Consider the following 17,449-nt stretch of genomic DNA (forward strand, 5'->3'; position numbering starts at 1 on the left):
TCACCACATGACACCAACCTAGAAAACTCACCACATGACACTAACCTATACAACTCACCACATGACACCACCTGATTCAACTCGCCACATGACACCACCTATAACTCACCACATGGCACCACCTGAGTCAACTCATCTCATAACACCAACCTATACAACTCACCACATGACACCACCTATACAACTCACCTCATAACACCAACCTACAACTCACCACATGACACCACCTGATTCAACTCACCTCATAACACCAACCTATACAACTCACCACATGACACCACCTGATTCAACTCGCTTCGTAACACCAACCTACAACTCGTTACATAATACCAACCCAAACAAATCACCACATGACACCAACCGATACAACTCACCACATGACACCACATGATTCAACTCACCTCATAACACCAACCTACAACTCGTTACATAATACCAACCTATACAAATCACCACATGACACCACCTATGCAACTCACCACATAACACCAACCTATACCACTCACCACATGACACCACCTGATTCAACTCACCTCTTAACACCAACCTACAACTCACCACATGACACCACCTGATTCTACTCACCTCATAACACCAACCTATACAACTCACCACATGACACCACCTGATTCAACTCACTTCGCAACACCAACCTACAACTCGTTACATAATACCAACCTATACAAATCACCACATGACACCAACCTAGAAAACTCACCACAGTAAAGTAATAATCCACAACTCGCCATTGAACCACAACCTACAACTGATAAGAGAATACAACGTACAACTCCCCACATAACAGCAGCTTACAACTCAATATAAATCAAGTTACAGTCACCAGGGAGCAATAACAACATACAACTCACGAGAGAACAATAACAACTTCCATTTTTCCACATAACAAGTAGTGCACCTATTTCCAAAGCACAATCGTAAACATGAGCAGCAGCATCACAAGTTGTGTCGTGGCAGATGAGCGATAGACCCCTTGCTCCTAAGCCACTTGTAATGGTGTGTGCAGGCCTTATCCGTCTGCAGGAGCTCATCAAAGCTCCATCCCAGTTAAACCTCAAACTGAAGATCCGACAGCTGCCGCCGGATATCGGAAATGCCAAGTTGCTGCTCAAGGAGATGAAACGGGCGAGGGAGTTCCACGTGATCTTCGACTGCGGGCACGAGACCGCCGCTGAGATTCTACGGCAGGTACGGATGGGATGCCAACAGTTTCTCATTCTGTTTTGACTTTGATTTTTTTAATTTGTTGGCTTTCCCCACAGTCTGTTAGAATGCTCGTCTGGGTGTGATGTATTTTGACATTGTTTGTCGACATGCCAGCTATCTGTCTGTCACTGCACAACTTTGAACGCATTGTCTTTACAAATTCACACCGAAGCAAATCTAGTGTGGGAACACAGATCGTTTCTCATGTAGACAGTGGAGATTTCCTCACATTGCACTTCAATAACAGGGGTGAGATGGGATGGTAAATACAAAATGCTGAGAATGGCTCTGGTCTTCCTTCAAAAGGAGAGCAGGAAAGCTCATTTGGTCACGTGCTCCTCATCAGGGTAAAATTGAAAAGAAAACTGCTGTCTTGGTGCCTGCATCGTAACGGATAAGATATTAAGCTGGCTGTCCTGTCTGCAACTGTGTGTGTATATTCATATGTGTGTGTATATTCATATGTGTGTGTATATTCATATGTGTGTGTGTGTGTGTATGTATATATATATATATATATATATATATATATATATATATATATATATATATATATATATATATATTGTGTGGACAAGAATGCAAGGAAATCTAACACAGGTGGAGGCCAGTCAGCCCATCATGCCTGTGTGAACACCACACTAATTTATCTACACAAGATCCAAGGAAGAAAATGCCAAATTTGTTTTTTTAATAATTTTTTTTCTTTTTTTCTTCTTCTTCCCCTCAGGGGAGGGGGCATGGGCTTGGTTAAAAACATGCATCATCAACCAGACAACACCTCTTGACAAGACCACCACCAACAGCACTCCGTACACATGCACACAATCACCCATCAATGCTCAAACTACCGAAAAGTCTTGCCAACATCCCTATACCCCTCAGTCTCCATAACTTCTAGGTGCCTATCGAATTCTGTTTTAAACTTATCTACTTTTTCTCCTGCCACTACCTTTCCAGGGAGGCCGTTCCATGCATTAACTATTCACTGAGTAAAAGTCCCCTGCCTTGCTACCATATTAACTCTCTTCTTCTTTACTCTCAGGCTATGGCCCCTGGTCCTCTCACTGTCTACTCTGTTTAATAAGTCTTCTGCACTTATTATGCCTATACCTTATTTATCTTAAACATCTCTATCATATCTCCTCGTAGGTGCCTCCTCTCTCATGTATAAAGCCCTGTCTTCTTCAGCCGCTCCTCATAGCTGAGTCGAGCTATGCCCTGAATCAATCGAGTAGCCCCTGCGCTGAACCCTCTCTATGGCATCTATGCCCTTCCTGATTATGGTGACCAAAACTGCACACGATATTCTTGATGTGGCCTCAAGAAATTCCTGTACAATGTGAACACCACCTCTTTTGATTTATAAATGATCCCCCTCTGAACACAGCTGAAAACCCTATTTGCTTTACCTATAGCTGCCTGGCACTGAGCTGCCTGCTTTCCTCCTCTATCTATTACCAACCCCAGATCCTTCTCCTGTGTGACACACTCCAAAATTACCCCTTGCATCCTGTAATCTCTATTTTCATTGTTCTTTCCCATCCCCAACGCCTTACACTTGCTCAGGTTAAATTCCATCTGCCAATCTTTTGCCCAATCTATGCAAGTATCAATACTTTCCTGAATTTGATCACCACCCCCTCTGCTATCCACCTTACCTCCAAGCTTTGTGTCATCTGCAAATTTGGAAAGCTTCCTCTTTATCCCATTATCCAACTCGTTGATGTTAATGATGAATCGTTATGGTCCGAGTACTGACACCTGAGGTACCCTGCTACGAACATCCTCCCTGCAAGATATCCTACCACTCATAGCCACTCTTTTGCTTCCTTTTACAAAGCCAGTTTGCAATCCAATTCGCTACCTGACCAGCCTCTCCACAAGTCCCCACTTTTTAAAAAAAAAATTTGTATACCTTGTCGAGGCTTGTGTGAGAGTGAACACACAACGCACAGCAAGGGGGGCATGAGACGAGGGGCGGCAGTGGGAAGGACAAAACAGTGGGGAACAGAGACATTAGGAGATCTGTGGAAGGGAGAGGGATGGGGTGGGGAACATGGAGAATACAAGATGGACATTACAGGGACTTTCAGGAAGGAAAGCAGGGAATTTCAAGGAGGTGGGGTTGGGTGGGTTATCGGGCCTAGAAAAGATCGAGGATTTGGATGGGGGATGATAAGAGGTGGTGGTGAACAGCTGTTTTTAAGGTCTGGAGGGAAGAATGGGATTGAATGGAGTGAGGGAGTTTATTCCAAAGGTGGAGGAATGAGGAAAAAAGAGGAATGAAAGAGTGAAGGTGAGTAGTGATTCATGATTTTGGTAGTTTTACCAGAAGGGGGTTGTTGGCGGACCTTGAGCGCCCTGCGGAAATTTGGTGGGGACAAATCGCAGAGAGAACAGGGGGGGCGTGGCTGGAGAGGAGACAGTAGAAGACAGAAAGACCATGGCCAGCCTGCGGTGAAAGAGTGAGAGGCCCAAGGACTCAGCCTCATTGCGAGAGATGCCAATGATCCGAAATGCCTTGGTTTCCACAGCGTGAAGCCAAGAAAGGTGGGAGGCAGGAGCACCAGCCCAGAGGGGAGAGCAGTACTCCATCAGGCTGCGGATGAAAGCTTTGTAAGTGGTCAGGAGCTCAGGTGGGCCGAGGAAGGACTTTGCACGACGGAGGATTCCCAGTCAGCGATTGTCTTTGAAGGCGAGGTTTGAAATGTGGCTTTCCTCGGAAAGGTCATGGCAGATAGTGAGACCCAGAAGCTTGAAATAAAGGACTTCTTCCAGAGGATTGTTCAGAAAGTGGATGGGGGGGGGGGGGTTCCACATGGTCTTTTCAGAGAGACATAGTGAGAGTGTGAGATTTGTCCGGATTGAAAGGCATGTTCCACGTGTTGGACCAGTTTGTGATTTTATCCAGATCTGCAGTTAATGAATAAGCCGCTGCTTGCCGGACTGAGGGATAACCGATGGTACGGCAGAGGGTGGAGTCGTCGGCAAAGAGAAATAGAGGATTTTCCAGAGAGTCGGAGAGATCATTGATGAAAACCATAAAAAGAGCAGGGCCCAGAACGCGACCTTGAGGAACTCCAGCCTGGACAGGAAGAGGGGATGAAAGAACTCCATTTAGGGCCACACGGTGACTGCGACAGGAGAGGAAGTCTGCGAGCCATGAGTGGAGATGGCCTTGGATACCATAGGAAGAGAGTTTGGTGAGCAGGGCAGGGTGCCAGACCTTGTCAAAATCATGGGATATGTCCAGAGATACGGCTCGGATTTCCTGTCTGGCATTGAGGACCTCCATCCATTGTTGGGAGAGCAGAAGCAACATATCCAGGGTAGAGTGACCTGGTCTGAAACCAAATTGATGATCGGATATCAACCCATTGGAGAAGAGGAAGGATTTAATGTCTGAATCGATGATGGATTCCATAACTTTGCTGATGATTGGGAGAAGGCTGATTGGTCTGTAGTTGTCGGGTCTGTTTTTGCACCTTTTTATGCAGGGCAGTAATGTTTGCTGATTTCCAAGCAGATGGCAGATGACCTTGAACAAATGAGAGGGTGAATAGAACAGAGAGAGGGTGAGCAAGAGCAGAAGAGCGGGGTTTTATGACACGTGGGCTGATGCCGTCTGGACCGGTTCCAGAATCTGAGTCGAGGTTTGACAGCAAGCTCTCCACCTTGTGTGGAGATAAGAGGGGATACAGGGTCCAGGGACAGTTGAGTGCGACTGGGTAAGGTGGGTAGAGAAAGTGATGGGTTTTGGACACAAGATTTAGCTGCAAACACCGAGTTTAGGCATTCAGCCTTTTCACGTGCGGTATCAGCAGTGCGACCATTTGAGGTAAGGGAGGGGATGGAGGGGGAACATACACCAGAAACAGATTTGATTAGATGCCACCAGGATTTTGAGGAGGGAGAGAGGTTTGAAAGTTCAGACTTAAGATTAGAAAGATGTTGTTTTCTGGCTGTCCTGAGGGTAGATACATACTTGTTCTGAGCTTTATGGAAGGAACTGAGATTGCCCTCAGTTGGGTTTGCTTTCCATGAGGCAAAGGCAAGTTGTTTCAGGACAACTGCCTCACCACAAGCTTCCGTGAACCAAGGGCGGGAGGAAGGGTAGGACAACTGCAGATGAGAGGGGATAAATCTGTGCATGAGGGAGAGCAAGTTTCTTTGAAAGAATTCCCAGGATGAGTTGATATTGTAGAAAGTAGCGATAGGAGACCAGTCTATAAGTTTGAAGGCTGCTTGGAGACCTTGCCAGTCAGCTTGAGTGAAATGCCAGACTCGACGGCGGTGAGGTGGTTCTCTGATAACAGCCAGATAGATGTCCACTTTGACAAGGATGTGGTCAGATGAACCGAATTGAGTGGAAGAAGAGCAGCAGATATTGTCAGGGAAATTTGTCAAAATCAGATCCAGAAGAGATGGTGTACCATTGTTTGAGATCCGGGTTGAGAAGTTGACCGAATGAGTTTGTCCCAATGAGTCGCAGAAAGCTTTTGCTGAGGTGCCATGACAGGTGAGAGAGGTACCCACACCTAGCCAACTGGCACGGTCAATTGAAGTCGCCACATATGAGGAAGAGAGAGTTTGGATGAGAAGATAGAAATTGGTCCATGTTTTTGGATAATGTAATATAAATGGAGTCATCACTGTTAGGTGGACGGTACAGTACAGTACAGTACACATATAAACATGAGATGGGAGTGGCGGGGAAGCCGTAGCCAGAGGTATTCCTGGGGGTGTGGGGGAGTGAGGGCAGTGCAAGGAGAGTGAGGAATAGAGTCTTTGATGAAGAGAGCAACTCCTCCACCAGGACGAGGCTCAGGTCTGTCATACCGGAGGAGGGAGTAACCAGGGAGAGATACTTGGGAGTCAGACACGTCTTGGGAGAGGAAAGTTTCTGTTAGCAGATTATGTCTGGTTTGTCAGTGGCTACCTGTATGGAAAGATCTGAAAGGTTTGAGTGAAGGCCCCGGATATTTGAGGTCCACACTGTTAATGATGAGGGAGGGGAGGAGGCTTTGGGTGCAGGGGGTGGGAGGGGAGGTGTAGGGTAGGACAAGGGACGAGGGGGGGGAGGTAAGGAGGGTTGTTTAAAGAGTGGGGGATTTCAGAATAGCTTGGGGAGGGGACTGGATGAGGAGGAGAAAAGGCTCTGTGGTGCTGGGGGAGCGGGGGGATAAGAGAGGGGGAAGAAGGCAGTTGAGTATTTGAGGAGGTGGAGTGATGATATGGAGGTGAGAGGGCAGTGGAAGGAGGCAGCTTTGTGGATGAGAGGGGGGAAACTTTGAGAAGGATGAGTGAGGGGGTGAATGGTGGGAGAAAGGTAACGGGGGAGTTTTTGAGAGAGGTGAGAAGGAGGCTTGGAGGGAGAAGAGTGTGATGGTTGCTTTGAGAGTGAGGGGTGAGAGGGGTGAGTTGGCACTGAAATTGGAAAAAAAGATTGGTTGATGGAAAGCGAACATTCATCGCAAACTGGGGTTTTAAATAGTTTTAGGTCAGAGATGCGATTAAAGACATTTCTTGATGGATGCAATAAAGGCGAATTCAGAGAATCGAGAGAAGAAACGCTGAAACAGTTGGATTTTTTAGGCAAGGTATGAAAGAGAGGTCGAATTGAGAGCAGTCTGTTTAAATAGTATAAGAGTTGTGCATTATGAAACAGTAAAGAGAACCACATGCGTGAAAGAGGAAGATGAAGCATTATAAGAGATCGTTTTTATTATTATTATTATTATTATTATTATTATTATTATTATTGTTCGAGAGAGTTTTCATCAGATTAGGTAGATTTTTGCTTACAACCTTTGGAGAGTTTCGCTTTGGAGAGTGAACAACCTTTGAAAACTTTCGAGAGTTTTCATCAGACTTTGGCTAACAACCTATGATGTGGTACTTTATCAAAATGCCTTCTTAAATTTGAGATATACTCTGTCCACTGCCTTTTCCTCATCCACCCAATCAGTTACTGCTTCATAGAATTTTAAAAGATTTGTTTAACAGGAACTACCTTTAATTAGTTTGTCTTTGTTTAAATGGTTCCTCATGTGGTCCATAATTAATGTCTCCAAAACCTTCCCCACAACTGAAGTCAAACTAACAGGTCTATAGTTTCATTTCTTCTCTGGATCCTTTCTTAAATAATGGTGTTACATTTGCTACTCTCCAATACTCCGGTACCTGTCCTGACTCTAGGGAACTGTTGAAAATATCCGTTAACATCTCACATACCTGCTCAGCCACCTCCATCAATACTCTCGGTTGCATATTTTCTGGACCCTGAGCCTTATATACTCTTAGATTACATAGTTGTTCCTTTACTTCCTCCACTCCAACCTGGACCTTCTGTAAAGAACATATATATATATATATATATATATATATATATATATATATATATGTATATATATATATATATATATATATGTATATATATATATATATATATATATATATATATATATATATATATATATATATATATATATATATATATATATATATATATATATATATATATATATATATATATGTATATATATATTTGTATTGTTGCAGTTCTGCAAAACTGCATGCCTCTAAGACAATGGCACCCGACATACAATGATCCCCAGGCAGTTATTTCGTTTGTCTCCATGCAGTCAGATCTTCCCCTCATGTCCAGTGGGTTAACGGGACGAAGTGCGTTGCATGGATCTAATAGGTAGTGGAGGAAATAAAGGAACAGCAAGGTAATCTTAAAGTAGATAAGGCTCCAGGTCCAGATAATAATGATATTTTTATTTTCAATCCTGATTTCCATCCAACCCTTTCCTTTCAATGATGCAAATCAAGTCAAGAACAACACCCAGGCGGCCACCTGTGAAATCCACAATGACGTGGATGCTCCTCAGCATGCGCGTGGCGCGCCCTTTCATTCAAATCTGCGCACCAATTTGCAATGGCATCTCACCTTGCTCAACCTTCTCTCACCAAAAACTCACCACCTAGGCCACTAACATCTCCCGCACATGGGAAAAATCATCCCGCACCTCTGCATTGATAAAATTCACCACTGAACAGAGGCGTGCTACACAGCCCAGGCCACTCGAACCACGTGGCGTGGGGATAGGCCAAGCGTGTTGCCAGCGCCGGCCACGTCTGTCTTGGGTGACCCGGGTGGGCACACGGGACCAACAGGATCCTCATCCAGTCTCCAGAACATGGCAGGATGGGCGGCGAGGGACGGGGGTCAAGGGGAGGGGGGTGGCCCAGGAGTTCGGTACGAGGCTCCAAGCCGTGTCGTGCTGGATGTGCGCATGAGACCACTTCCAGCCCCAGGAGCCTGGCAGGGCGGGGCTATAATCACCTGTGGCCAAATAAGGAAGCGCGATTCAGGTCATGGCACATCGCTTTAGGTCGTCACCCCACCCTTTGCCCAGGGATTATCAGAGGCGGATCGTGAAACCGTCCACACTCTTCTCTTCTCCGCCTGCCTGCCTCGCCCACTTCTTCGCCTGCCGCCTGCCTGCCTCGCCCACTTTTTCACCTGGTTGCCTCACCCACTTCTTCACCTGGTTGCCTCCCCTCTCTTTCGCCTCTCTGCTCTGCCCTCTCTTCACTGCTCCTCATTTGCTTTTGCTGCATCTACGCTCCGGGTTGGTGTGCGACAGACGTTCTTCTGGGACCAGTGTGGAGCACAAGTTTCCACAAGCCCCGGCAAAAGGATTAAGCAGGAGAGAATGCACCGACTCTTAAGGTGGGATCACTCAAGTGGAGCGTCCCGCAAAGCGTACTCGGTTGCGCAGTCAGCCCACCGTATTGCGAGGCCGTTAGTCCTCATCTGCTCTCCTTCCTTCTGGCTATCTAATCTTCACCGTGTGTGTGTGTGTGTGTGTGTGTGTGTGTGTGTGTGTGTGTGTGTGTGTGTGTGTGTGTGTGTGTGTGTGTGTGTGTGTGTGTGTATGTGATGGCGCTTGTGGTAGTACAAGTTCAGATTGTTGAAGATATAATGGGATAAGTCTGCTCTGTGTCTGCTTTTGTAAATTGCTTGCCTTTTGTCGCACCCCACAAATTCTTTGCTATCCTTGCTGTACATAATAATATAACCCATTCACTGTGCCACATACCTTTCCTCGCTTAATTGTTATTAAATGCTTTGTATGGAAATGTTCCCAGCTTGTTTTAATCTCTTCCTTCACTAGTCCAGCATGGTCCGTATCCTAGCTTAGCCGGGACGTTATCCCCCAATGATCTGTTTTCCAGCCGGTACGTCCTTGGCTGTTATGCTCGGCTGCATCTGATCTGGTAAGGTGATCCGGGTTGAACAGGGCGTACCCTGGTAATTAGATCACGTGAACACTAGGTAACCGGTATCCAGTAGATGGAGGACGCGAAGTCACGTGGTTGAGTTATTGGTGTTCATGGTCGATTCGCGACCCGCCGCGTCACACAGTTATCCGTGTATGATGGCTTGTGATTCTGCAGAGTCTGGTGAGACATGAGGCTAGCTCCCCCCCCCCCCCCGTCTTCTCGTCCCGACCCCAGGTCTGCAACAATATATATATATATATATATATATATATATATATATATATATATGTAGTTGTGTCCAGGGGTCAGATGAGAAGATCACAAGGGGGGGGGGGATGAGAAGACTATCTTGGGTTCCCACCAGATTCCCCGGAATCGCAGACCATCATACACGGATAACTCCGTGAAGCGGCGGGTCACAAACTGACCATGAACGTCAATAACCCAGCCACGTGACTTAGGGTCCTCTGTCTAATATTGGTTACCTAAAATAATCACGTGACCTAATTACCGAGGGACACGCCCTTGTCCGAACCTGGTCACTTTACAGGATCAGATGCAGCCGAGTGACACTGCCAAGGAACATACTGGCTAAAAGGAACGGATCGTTGGGAATAAAGTCCCAGCTGGGCTGGGATACGGACCATGCTGGATCAATGAAAGAAAAGACAAAAATGAGCTGGGAGAATTTCTTCTCAATCATTTATTACAGGCAGGCGAGGAAAAATGTGTGGCACAGTGAATGGATTTATTGTTGTGTTTAAGCAGGGATAGAAAGAAATGTGTGGTGTGACAACAAAACAGGAAACTTACAAAAGCAGACACAGAGCAGACTTATCCCGATATAATTCTTCTGCACCCTTAACTTAAGTGAGGACAGGCGCCATGACACACACACACACACACACACACACACACACACACACACACACACACACACACACACACACACACACACACACACACACACACACACACACACACACACACACACACACACACACACACACACACACACACACACCCGATGAAGAGGAGATAATGAGCATAAAAGGAGAGGAGATGAGGTGAACGGTCTTGTAATACCTTGCACAATTGACCGACCGTGCCACCCAGTATGTTTTGTGGGGGATGCTCCGCTGAACAATACCTCCTTAATAGTTGGCGCATCGTCTCCTGCTTGGCTATGGTGCCGGCAAAGCGTCGGCGCCGATCCAGAGAATGGGCGAGACCATCAGGCATTAGGAAGGGCGGTAGGCGGAGCCAGCACTGAGTGGGTGGAGAAGATGGAGAAAAGCAGGTGGAGTTTGGCAGATGGGTCGAGAAGGTGAGTGTGTGGAGCCAACGGCGAAAGGTAGCCAGGATCAAGTGGGTGTGTGAAGTCAGTGGATAGTCTGTGAAGACGAAGAAGATGGCGTGAAGCAGGCGCATGCAGAAACCGATCCAAAGCCAGGCAAGGAAGATGAGGATGACTACGACTCTGGATGGCTTCACAATCCGTCATTTATAGGCCCTGGGTTGCAGGGTGGGGCGCCGCCCCAAAGCGATGCGTCGTCACCTGGATCGGGTGCTCCCATTGGACCCCGGCCATCACGGCCGGAAGCGGCCTCACTGGTGCATCCGGCGATACCTCGCCAAGCTGTGGAATTGTCTCGCTCCGAACCCCGCGATGTGGATCGACTTGCATCGAACTCCCGGGCCATGCTCCGGTGACTGGCTGAGGGATGCGCCGGTCCTGCATGCCAGCCCGGGCACCCCCGGCACGCTTCGGCTGGCGCCCATCAATGCGCTTATCCCGTATGTACGCCATGCGGCCCGAGCGATCCGGGTCGTACAGCATGCCTCTAGTTTTTGGCAGCTGCATCGAAGCGGAGGTGCGGGGGAATGTCTGCCATCCGCGGTAGACATTGGTGGCCACGGTGGTGAGTGAGAATTGACGGTAAGAACCAGCATGTTGTTGTGAACCAGCGTGCAGACCCGAACAAAGATGTGCGCCATGCGCGTTCCATACAATGCGATGGTAAGACACCATTGTAATCAGCTTACAGACCTGAATGAAGATATCGCGGATTGAGAGACATAATGTTGTAACTGCATTTTTGGCGAAATTGAATAAAATGGCTCTCGACATGTCTTTCAACAACCATTTATCTTTCATTAGCGATTTGCAGGAAATGGGAAATTTTCAGTTACAACATTATGTCTCTCAACCCGCGATATGTGCTATTCGTGCCCCATACTGTACGATGATAAATTTTCATGGGGCTGCGTGCGGTTCTGCCATTGTGCATGTGGTTATCTATCACAGTGGTGATCCTCACTGGTGGCTGCTTGCACCGCAGTGCCAGCCCTGTTCTGTGTTATGGATTGAAGGAAAGGAATGGATACAATTATTAGATGCAGAAATGCGTTGAAAAGAACGCCCGCGTGTGTCCTGTACAGTGTTGGCGTTAATTGTTTTGTTCTACGATTCCCTTTGACACCGTATCTTGCAGCGGAGGATTTTTCCATCGTGTAGGTTGTGCTTCTTTTTTTGGCCTCCGCAAAGACGCATTTTTATTGTGAGGGAGTGTGGCTGCGGTTTTCAGAAGCAGCCGTCTGGGTGCGGTGCCTGCTTGGATTTATTTCAGGAATAAGAGGAAAAGAGTTGGAATGAAGATAAAGGTATAATCAGACCTAACTATGAGATCCATACATCGCACATCATCTCATTTGACCCATGAGACATGAGGGAAAGGTCTAACTGGATGTATATCAATGCAATAACTGTCTGGGGGCCACTGTATGATGGATGCCATTGCCTTGGAGGCATGTGGTTTCCATAACCGCAACAATATATATATATATATATATATATATATATATATATATATATATATATATATATATATATATATATATATATATATATATATATATATATATATATATATATATATATATATATATATATATATATATATGTCTGAAATTTAATCAACTTAACTTTCTGAATGGTAGTCCTTTGAGCCAGTACCATAGTTCCTGCATATGGGTAAATGCCCTGGCAGCCTCGACGCAACCAACAGATGGAATGTGGCAGGCATGTGGTTACAAAGTATATCATCCTTATAAATGTTGAGTTAACAGTCTGGATATTTTCCGCTTCTGCCAATAGGTGGTTTTTCACTTTTTCTTCAAAAATACCGTATTTGCGATTTAGTTAGAAAATAATATTCTCTCTGCCCACCCCTCGTCACGAACCACATGACAAGAGCTGGGTTGTTAAATGATGGTTTTTATGAATAGTCGATGTTGGTTTTTTGCTTTTTTGAAATCATTGCAATTTGATGCAATTTTTTTTTTAATCGGTCTGCACAGTCATTTAATTATTCTAAACTTTATTCAATCCCCAGTGGAAGCTTTTGGGGGTTGGGGGAGGGGCTCTTCACAGACCATGTCTCATTAACTAGGCATTGGCAGCTCAATAGAGCATGTCGACTTGGCCCATTTTTCTCCCACAAACCAGCTGGTCAGGCCTGACATTTGCGTATCCACTCTGAAATGCAGATTAAATGACCAAAAACCATCTTGAGCACCCATGGGAATATAAACCCACACCAGTAAGGGCAATGGAACAAAGCTCAATTCATTTCATCACAAAACCACTCTCTTCAAGCTCCACCGGCACGTCTGATTATAATATAAGTTAGGTATCTGCCAAATAAATATGTTAATTTATTGCAGTCCATGAAATAAAATGAATAACAAATGTATAATTGCATGCAGATTCTGTATTATGATCCTTGAGTGCTAGGATCAGCTTACCTCATCTGGTGTCGAAGGTATATTCAGCTTGTGTATGCAGTAGTTTTGGTTGGAGCAGGCTTCCAGCGTTGCCTGTCTGAGATCTTTCTATCTTAGGTATGCACTTCAGGTTCTAAAAAAACTTATTTTTTTTTGACATAGTCTTCATTTTGATGTCATTGTCCCAAAGTCCTTGTCTTAGTTATTTTTTTCAATCTCGTATATGCCGTTGAAGGAATAATTTTCGGTCATCCTTCCCTGGTGTGTGTGTGTGTGTGTGTGTGTGTGTGTGTGTGTGTGTGTGTGTGTGTGTGTGTGTGTGTGTGTGTGTGTGTGTGTGTGTGTGTGTGTGTGAGAGATGTTGGTTGTTTTCTCCATATGCAGGTTTCAGAAGGTGGAACGGATCCCTCCCAGGTCTCAAAGTATCCACCACCATGTGTATGTGTGTGCACGGGAAAGTTGCTGTTGTTTGCTGCTACCTCCACATGCGGGTGGGTTTCAGGAAATAAAACACAGACCTACAAGGTCTCAAAGTATCCACATCCACGTGTGTGTGTGTGTGTGTGTGTGTGTGTGTGTGTGTGTGTGTGTGTGTGTGTGTGTGTGTGTGTGTGTGTGTGTCCATGCCACTGCCACCAGTAGTCATCTCCACTCATGAGTCTCTTCGACTGAACGGAGCCTTCCCTGGTCCTGAAGGAACCATGACTCGTGGACAAATCCATCTCCTTGTCCGTGCTCCATTTCCTCCTCCATCCCAGAAGTGGTGACAATGTGGATCCGCACAACCTCATGTGTGGCCTCCAGGGTGTGCCCTGTCTTGGTCTCTTCCTTCTCGGTCTTATCCTTTCTTGAAGGGACAGAGTAGGCAAAACCCAACATCTCGCAAGGCAAGGGATGTGCCCCAGCCCACGTCCCAAATGCATGTCGATTGGCGCAATTCCAAGTGCCGTTTGCACGGCCCTCGGCCTCAGCAAGGCTGCTCTCCTTGGCTCAATTCTCACTCCTATTGAAGTCATTGTATTTGGCACGGTCCTGGATTCCATGGAACTCAGTCCCATGTGGGTGGAACTTGGCAAAAATGGAGTCGCCAAAGCTCGGGCCTTTAGTTCTCAGCATAATGGTTTCAGCAAAACCCAACAAGACGCAAAACCAGGCCACATCCCAAACATTTGTCTTTCATCACAACTCCGGTGCTCAGCCTCAACAAAGCCGCCATCCTCGGCTCTGTTCTCACTCCCATCAAAGTCGTTGTGAAGTCTGTGTGTGTGTGTGTGTGTGTGTGTGTGTGTGTGTGTGTGTGTGTGTGTGTGTGTGTGTGTGTGTGTGTGTGTGTGTGTGTGTGTGTGTGTGTGTTTTTTTTTGCATGGGCGATAAAACTAATTTATAAATGCTTAATAAACTACCATAAAAGGTGAGGTTTTATTTTGATATTAAAAAATCTGGATCATTGATAATTCCAAACCTGCAGTTGACAGGATCCACTACATTAATAACAAGGGTAATGCTAAATGTCGATCAACTTATATTATGATTTTTCCTCATTATACTCTACCGGTCAAAAGTTTTAGAACACCCCCATTTTTCAGTTGTTACTGTAATTTAAGCAGTTCAAGTCCAGTGAATAACTTAAAATGGTGAAAAGCTAAGCAGGAAACTGCCAGAGGATAAAAAAAGTTTAGGTTACCAAAAACTGAAAAATAATGTAAATTTCAGAGTTGTTAAAAACTCTGTTGGGCTGGGCCCTTTTCAGGGCTGCCCCCCCCAAAAAAGGGCTGGGCCCTTTTCAGGGAACAAGTAATGGGTTAGCAACTGCAGGTGTTCTGCAGCAATGGAAGTAAATTAAGCCTTGAAAGTTGATGCAAACAATTCCTGCAGGTGTCCCAACTTTTGTTGATGAGTTGCAAACCCTCTGTCTGTATAAAAGCAGTGTTGGAACAGACTGTTGCTACACCCTCTGAGGCATTATATGGACAATTTTGCACTGCAGGAAGTAGTATATTGCTATCATAATGGCGAGAAAAAGAAATTAACAAAAGAAGACAGACAGACCATTATAACCCTTAAAAGTGAACGTCTTTCCTTTAGAGAAATTGCAAAGGAACCAAGGTGTCAGTGAGTACAGTTTCTTACACCATCAAAAGGCACTTGGAAACTGGAGGAAACTCTGACAGGAAGAGGTTTTGCAGACCCAAAGCCACAACACAATCAGAAGACAAGTTTCTGGGAGTTAACAGCTTGCGTGATAGGCAACTCACAGGACAGCAGCTTCAAGCACAGCTTAACACTGGTCGAAGTAAGGAAGTCTCAGTTTTAACTGTGAAGAGAAGACTTCGAGCTGCAGGTTTGACAGGTTGAGCGGCAGTAAGAAAGCCATTGCTAAGATGGCAAAATAAGGAAAAGAGGCTTGCCTGGGCCATGAAGCACCACCAGTGGACTACCGAAAACTGGAAGAAGGTCTTATGGACCGATGAATCAAAGTTTGAAATCTTCGGTTCATCACGCAGGGTTTTTGTACGCCGTCAAGTCGGCGAAAGGATGGTTCCTCAGTGTGTGACACCAACTGTCAAACATGGAGGAGGAAGCGTGATGATCAGGGGCTCTTTTGCTGGATCCAGAGTCAGCGACTTGCAGAGAGTGACTGGCACCCTGAACCACAAGGGCTACCACAACATTTTGCAGTGCCATGCAGTACCCTCTGGTCTATGCTTAGTTTGTCAGGGGTTCATCCTACAGCAAGATAACGACCCAAAACGGAACTCCAGGCTATGTCAGAACTACATTAGAAGAAAAGAACATGACGGGGGCTTCAAATCATGGAATAGCCAGCACAGTCTCCAGACTTAAACCCCATCGAGCTGGTTTGGGATGAACTGGACAGAAGGGTGAAAGCAAAGCAACCTACAAGTGCAACACATTTGTGGGAACTTCTGCAACAGTGTTGGGAAGAACTTTCTGAACTATATTTGATTTCCATTGTGGAAAGAATGCCACAAGTATGTTTGGCTGTTATATCTGCAAAAAGTGGCTACTTTGATGAGTCAAAAATTTAGATTAAATTTTGTTCAACAAAACGATCCATGATTTCTTTTTTTTATCTGCAATTGTTTATTTGTTCTATGCTTTAATTTCAGAGTACCTTGAAACATTAAACTGCTTAAATTTCAGTAAAAACTGGAAAAATAGGGGTGTTCTAAAACTTTTAACTGGTAGAGTACACAAACATTCCACATGACGAGCTCGTAACTGCATTGGACAGAGTGGTAAATAAAGCATTTGCAGGAGGTAATGAAGTATACATAAAAGTCTATTGAAAAGGAGAAACTGATCTGCAAAGAAAAATCAATATACATGTAATTTTTCAAAAAATATACTTCAAGAAAATATGAGATTTTTCCTAAACAACAGTTTATTTGCCTTTGGCAACAAGATACTGCAGGAGACAGAAGGGATACTCTTGGGTTCAGATAGGCCCATTTCTTTACAAATATGTTATTGCACATGTACGAGTCTGATTGGGATGAAAACATGTGCAGGAGTAAACTAACTGTGTGAAGGTGTGGAAACATCTTAAGATTCATTGATTATTTACTTGCAATTACATTGATGGGTTTGTATTTGATCAGCTTCATGATGATATATATCCAAAATAAGTCGAACTTTTTAACGGAAAACCAAACTCGCACTTCAGTTTATTTTTTAGAATTACAAATCAATATAAACAAGTAAAAATGACATAACATGTCATGGCCTCCGTTGTTTTCGTAATTTTGCTGTATGGAGTTAGGGTGTACAATTGATGTACAACTAAAATGGCTGCCATTCTACCAGTCGGCTATCTTTGATCAGATCACAATATAAAGTGGGCGGCACATGTATGCCATCATGTACTGTGCTTGCGCCAAGTTTGAACAAACTTGGACCATGCTTGTCTGAGAAATAGTTGGGGACACATTTAAGTAATAAAATGGCCACCAGTCGGCCATCTTGGATCTCATGTTGAAAAAAAAAACATGTGCATATGTATTTAATCATGTGTTTTTGTGCCAAGTACGAATAAAATAGGTCAAAACATCTCTGATATATGGTTGCGGACGCATGGGCACACAAACACAAACATGAAAAGTGAGACCAAATACATAAC

At 45.0% G+C, this 17,449-nt stretch overlaps 1 protein-coding gene across 1 annotated transcript in view; it reads left to right on the forward strand.

The window, feature by feature from the left end:
• The window catches only part of LOC147034347 (glutamate receptor ionotropic, kainate 2-like), a 423,936-nt gene that overhangs the window by 200,885 nt on the left and 205,602 nt on the right, over positions 1–17,449 (forward strand). Inside the window, exon 5 of the mRNA XM_085881293.1 lies at positions 1,025–1,206. Within this exon, the coding sequence (XP_085737419.1) occupies positions 1,025–1,206 (182 nt within the window). The remainder of the gene's footprint in view (positions 1–1,024; positions 1,207–17,449) is intronic.

This window comes from Eptatretus burgeri, chromosome 1 (assembly GCF_056783735.1).
Source record: "Eptatretus burgeri isolate ZD-2024b chromosome 1, Ebu_testis_v1, whole genome shotgun sequence".
Classification (NCBI taxonomy): Eukaryota; Metazoa; Chordata; class Myxini; order Myxiniformes; family Myxinidae; genus Eptatretus; species Eptatretus burgeri.